The sequence below is a fragment of the Episyrphus balteatus genome, chromosome 1, assembly GCF_945859705.1.
Source record: "Episyrphus balteatus chromosome 1, idEpiBalt1.1, whole genome shotgun sequence".
Classification (NCBI taxonomy): Eukaryota; Metazoa; Arthropoda; class Insecta; order Diptera; family Syrphidae; genus Episyrphus; species Episyrphus balteatus.
Window position 1 is genome coordinate 51,931,244 of NC_079134.1, and position 6,540 is coordinate 51,937,783.

At 34.3% G+C, this 6,540-nt stretch overlaps 1 protein-coding gene across 1 annotated transcript; it reads right to left on the reverse strand.

Annotated features, from left to right (window-relative positions):
- Window positions 1–238: 238 nt before the first annotated feature.
- Window positions 239–2,107, reverse strand: LOC129920962 (uncharacterized). Its single transcript, XM_056002551.1, is given in 3 exon segments — window positions 239–1,113; window positions 1,838–1,966; window positions 2,026–2,107. Coding segments are annotated over 3 exon segments (1,086 nt in total).
- Between the last annotated feature and the right edge of the window lie 4,433 nt (window positions 2,108–6,540).

The following is a 6,540-nucleotide window of genomic DNA, read 5'->3' on the forward strand; positions in this document are numbered from 1 at the left end:
AAAAGATTTGAAAAAAAATACGAGGAAAAACTAAAAACATTTTACAACAGTTAATAAATAACTTCGTTTTCGAACCTTTTCAAGGCAACCACTCAAAGTCAATCTGATTTCAAAGATATTCTAAATCTGAACTCAGTTTATGGTAGTTTTTGTTACTCGGCCACCTGCTAGATTTTTACTTACTGTTGCGTTAATGAGCTAAATCCTGGAATTCAAAATTTAAAAAAAAAAGTCAAATTCAATAATCATCTGTTTTAATCTTGTCGTAATCATTCAATTCTCCAGATGAGAAAATCTCAATAAAATGAAGCGTGACCACATTTTGCTGAGATGTTGAAAGATTTTTGCCAAGATATCTTGGGTCAAGGCTATATGCAGCCATTGCATCAATGGATAGCGCCATTTCTTGTCTGGCTTTCAAAAAGTGGCCAAACTTTTCCGGTAATTGAAGCTGTAGCCACATATCTACAGCTTCGGAAATAATGGTTGCATCATCTTGGCATTTATTTATTAATTTGCAAACAGGATCATAGATGAAAATTTCTTCCTCAACTGATTGTATAAAATTGTCATCAAACAATAGCTCCTTGATATCTGTTGAAATCTTTTTATCCGCATCGGTAGCTGCTAAGGTTTTCATATGATATAAATTCTGCAAAAAATGTTTAAAACTGTCTCTATAGGTGCACCAGTGTACATCGATAGGCAAACGAACTCTTTTACCTTTTGTAGTTTATTATTTTTTTTCTAGACCAGAGTGGTTTTTAAAAAAAACGTTGAATTTTACAACCTCTTCGTTTAAATGTTTGTTGGCAATTCCTTTTGCCAACAAATTAGCTGTGTGACTGTTACACGTTACATGAATAAGATCGGAATCTTTATCCTTAAGCAGGCGGCCCATTTTTAACATATTTCTGGCACTGTCCGATATAACACCGTATATTGTGCTGTTACACTTCTCCTTGCAGATTTTGATCGATTTCTCACATGCCTTTGCCAGTTCCTCTCCGGTTTCACTGATGTTGGTTAAATCAAAGGATTCCACCAAAATTTTTTGCACAGTCGTTGTCCTCATAATTGTTAATACATTGTGAGTGTTGTTGTTACTGTTTTTCCAACAGCAAACATTTTATAGCGATGTTAAAAAAGCTCTCTGTGGGACGAGGCCTCAAAAAAATAGGCTGAAAAGGTGATTTTTTCATTTACCCAATCCCGTTGATTTAAGTTTTTAATTTGTTACTCCTAAGTCGTGAACTGGTAATGTTAGCTTTGGTTAATGTTTAAAAAGACGACTTTAAAAATTTATAATTTATTTTTAAAAATGTTATTTTATTTTCACTCTAACAATAAAACTCTGAAACTAAATATGAATTCAAATTTGAATTTCTCAACGGTTGGTTGGTATAAGGTTAAGTTTGGGTGGATTCAAATTTGAATTTGTCAACGGTCGGCTGATATTGATATTTATGCCTTATGTTTATTCAAAAAAAAAAAAAAAAATTATAATAAAAATAAGTCCTTTACTTCATAAATTTAAAAATTTAAAGAACAAAATGCTTGTGGTTGACTTCTTATTGCGGTTTGCGATACGTCAATGGTCTTCCCTCTGAAGCGCAGGCTGGTCTGAGTGCCTTTCTTGTTGATCCACACGGAGATGTGCCTAGATGCTAGATAACCGATGATTCATGAACGTGCGGTGATGGCGTGCGCCTCGCAGATGAATGCCTGTGAAATTTTTAACCCCTGCTGGTTGTCTTGGGCGAGAGCCGGATGCCGAGTGGCCACGTTCATTCACTATCATAGCTTCTCTCACCGGGGCAACCTAGATAACACTCACGTTGCTTAAGGGCGTTGGCAAGAATTGTTGGCTGCCACCAGCAACGTCTGGCTGGTTGGTTGGTAGGGGCACGTTGTTCCTTTGCTGTGATATCATGGCTTCCACTAGCGACATCGGGTGCAGGTGCAGCTGCAAGGCCACAACTTCTCGGCAACTTTTAGCTGGGTCTTAGCCTTTTCCAATGCTACCTCCGGTGGATCTCGCACCGGGATCGGTCGAGCTGCTTCCAAGTGGTGACGTGGTCCAACCACCCTGCTCTTTCTTTGCCATTTCGGTAGGACTTCCAGGATAGCCGATACGTCCATGAAACTTTCGCAGGTGTTATTACTTTTCGGACGCTAGGATCCTGCTGTGACCTCTCTTTTGAGAAGCTCGCATCCTATAAGTTCGCCAGAAGCACTGGATTGAGGTGTTTTATAAATAAATTTGATCGTTTTTATAGTAACAGAACATTGTTTAACTTAATTTCAAATTTAATTTTTCATAGATATGAGCTTCATTTTTCCTTTTTGTATGGTTCTTTGCTATACACAGTGTTCACATCAAACATATCTAAGACACCCTAGTGTAAAATAATAACTTACACCGCAAACATTCATATACGCTTAAGAATTCTTTTTTGTTTTGTTGTGTACTTTGAAATAAAAATAAAACTCAACACCTATCGTCTCAGATACTCGTATCTCAGGATTTATTATTGAAACAACGTTCGGCATCGGCAGTAATATCTGCCTTGAAACTGAGAGCAAAAATAAATCTCACATTAAGCTCACATACATTATAATAGGTATGTACCTATATAATAGTTATTATGTTTATTGTACATGGAAAATATACATACCTACATATCTTTAATATATCTGACGACATAGACCTTCTTCCTTCCTTCCTTCTACAGATTTTGACAATCAAAAGTTAAAATATTACTCCAGGAAATAATCGAGGATGTGACTGGTAACAGTGAAGATGATTGAGATAATGTTTTTCAGGGTTTGTTTTGTATTTCACTCATGTTTATCAGTCTTCTTGTTTTTGTCTTCCGAAAGAGGTTTTTAGTGTGATTTGAGGTTGTTGGTATATGGGGGGAAATGGCGGCGGTAGCAACAATACATATCCTTTAATTATATTCTGTAATAGCATCAATATCATATAGAAGTACCTAATTTTTACGACTTTGTCGAAAATGATGAGGGATATTACTTTACATTGTAACCATGTCCTTGAGTTTTAGGGAGAAGGATTATAATTGGAAGCAATTGTCAGGTTGATTTGATTAAGTACTTTATTAAATTAACTGTGCTATTTGAACGATGAATATTTTTCATTAGGCAATTTATTCACGTAAAGTTTAAAATGAAAAGTTATCATAGAAATTGTCAATTGTTAGAAATTGATGAATGTAATATATTTAAGTATGAACTATTAGAAATCATTCCAGAGTGCTTCGATAGAATTGCTTTATAGTACCCAAGAGAATATTTATAGTACAGAAAATTAAATCCCAGAAATATCAACAATAAAAATACAAGATTAATTGCATAGCCAAAGACATTAAACTAACATTTAATAGCTCCCAAAATCCAAAAATGATTTCGTTTCAAAAATGACTAGAGAATTAAAATTAATTAACTATGAATATTAATTTTGACTTACCTACAATAGTATCTACGTTTTTGAATACTAACTTTCATGAGCGCATCTCGGGTCTCGGCATGAAAGTGAAATGAAGGATTAGGTTTTTGAAAAAAAAATGACAACCATAAATGAACCGTAAGTTTCAAGAATGGAATAAGTCCATTGTTGGGAAAACGCAAAAAAAAACTGAATAGCTTCAATATTTTATTTTTTTCAGATGTTTGCCCTTCAGATAAAATAAAGATTATGTGGATTTAAGTCGAATGAGATACAGATTTTATTTCTAGCGGTTTTTGGTAGACATGTTGGTAGACATTTTGGTAGAATGGTTTAAAACGTTGGACTTATTCCGTTCTTAAAACCTACGGCTTGAAATTTCACCTAAAAGCCATATTTTGAATGAAATAAACCTTATTTATTTAAAACAAAGGTTTAAATGATAGCAATAGATTAACTATTGATAAAGTTTGAGTAGGTAATCAAAACAAAAAAGTGTTATACATAGTTAAACAAAAGTTTTTATTGTGATCTATTTTTTACTTGAGTAAAACAAAAAATGGGAAAATAAAGGTAGGTTCGAATGGCGATTCTTCGGTTAGTTTTCAATGAAAAAACTTTTTGAGCCCAGCATTTTGTAGGAAATTTAATCTTCGGTTTTTATTTACAGCAATGCATGTTACTATCTCAGTCCATCAATCAAACTGTTTTCGACACTCTTTTCGAAAAAAAAACAATTTTATAAGTTTCCGATTAAATTAAATTCCCCGATATTTTGAAACAAAATATTTTGAAAGGCACTTTAGCATCCACAGCCTTTTGTTTTACTTTAAACAAAAGCATAAACCACCTTTATGTTTGAAAGTTTTATTATTGCCGAATATAATCTTTTCATGTGAGGCACCGATTTTTCATCATATATGTAATGGACTTGATATTTTTATTTTTGTTCACTGGCCAACGCACTGGCCATTCCAAAACCTCAACGCAAAAAAATTCATAAACTTTTTTACATTTTTATGCAACAAGCATAACAATGGGGGCGCAAATTAACCAAACCAAAAACAGTCAATTAAGTTTGACGCTGAAGTAAGCAAATACACCAAGACACAGCCAACCACAGACATAAGCGAATCTGCTTAATTGTAGTTTTGAGAAAAACGGTTTCAAAGTTTTGGAAACACATGCAATCTTATGGAAACTCGTGCAACAAAATTGATATTTTAGACTTCTAGGCAACAGATGGAGGATTGGGATCGACGCAGTGAATAGAGGGACCGATAACAAGTAAAATGACACATTAAAGTGAAAATGTCCATACATGCAGATTCGCGGTTTTGACGTTGTGCCGACAATATAAGAACCTAACTATCCTTTTGTTGTCAGAAGAGTTGGCTGTAATATTAACTGTTCTCAATATCTTTCCACTTTGCAGTGAAATATTTCCTAGAGTGGCTAAACGCAATCTCGTAGCATTTGAGGCATTTTCTAGTACTTTTAAATAGATGTGAACGTCATAAAAACAAAGATTTGGTTACCTAATGCTCAACCTCGAAATAAGGCTTTTTCCTACATATTCCTAGAACACAATGACTGGAACAAAGACACTTTTTTGAAGAGAATGTAAAGCTTTGATCAATAATTTCTTTAGCATAGCGGACGGACAACTGGACTGAAAAAGAAAATATGTAAGTGGATGTTTCCATCGTTTTGCAACGCCCCGAGCTTTTATAACTAACACGTTTCTTGCAGGCGAACTCTTGGAAACCAATTACCTTATCTGTTTTCCTACAGTAATCTTAGGACATTTCGTCCGATGCTATCGAGCATTGTTAATAAATATCGGGACATTATCATCTTTAATTCTAAACTCTTAATATTGAAGTCAATGTTGCCAGGCTCACGCCGACCAAACAGAAATTAAAGTTTGCAGAGTCTTTTCTAATGGCAACTTTAGTGTTTCTCTCATCAATCGATAAGTTAATGGCGAAGAAAGTGCGAGGGATTAAAAATCATCCCAAAGCCATTTGGCGATTTGTTAAAATTTTTCCTACGCGTAAGCCTTTGTGACATACTTTCTTAACTACCTCTTCTTCTAAGTCTTTACCTACTTCTTCTTCGTTTTCCCCTTTCTCCTCCATTACTGGATTCCTCTACCACCATATTGTCATATTGACATTTTCATTTGTCAAAATCGCTAATGGTGACGAAATTGGTTAAATTACCCCAATGATATGGGTGTCAAAAGTTGTTAAAATAACTTCCGAAAAATGCTTATCGCCAACTTTATGTGATTTTGGAAGTATAGAAAGCCCAAGAATCTGTTGCCATGTTTATCGGATATTAGTTAAAATTGATTTTAAGTACATCAATGAAAAATACATTTCAATAAGTAAAATGTAGGACCGGGGCCCTATTACACCTACCACTTTGCATTTTTTAATAAATAACCAACGACGACCCACAGCAAAAAACGTCGCCGACAGCGTTCAAAACCATACAAAAACGCTATCGGCAGCGTTTTTAGTCGTCGGTGTGAGGCAGTCTTAATTTTTGACCGAACAAATTTTAAATTGAACAGTTATTTGAAATTATATTTCTTTTCTTTGTGAAATTTTATGGGGTTTTTACATTTGCAGTTAAGTGATCCAAAAGGTTGGCAGAGTATATTTTAAAAAATTAAACCAAAAGAACCATCAGGACCTCCAGCATATTTTACTTTGAGCTAGTTTATCTTTTCAACAACAACGGACGAAGGAATTACAATGAGTAACTAAAACCGTGTAACACATAAAACGACAAAATCAATAGTCTTAAGTTTTCCACATTTAACGCATTCAGAAAAGTTCACCATTTTTTTTAAAGATATGCGGTAGCGGTATGGGTTATTGTATGCTAAAAAATTCCAAACCGCAACACCAACGTTCAGTTGTGCAATTTTTTATACAATTCACAGTAGGTTCCTACAGCTATTGAGTTTTGTAAGATTTTAAAGATACGTTTTTAAATATTTAAGCAGAAATGTTTGGAAGAGTTTTAAGTCTATTTACCTGTGTTTTACGGGGAAACCA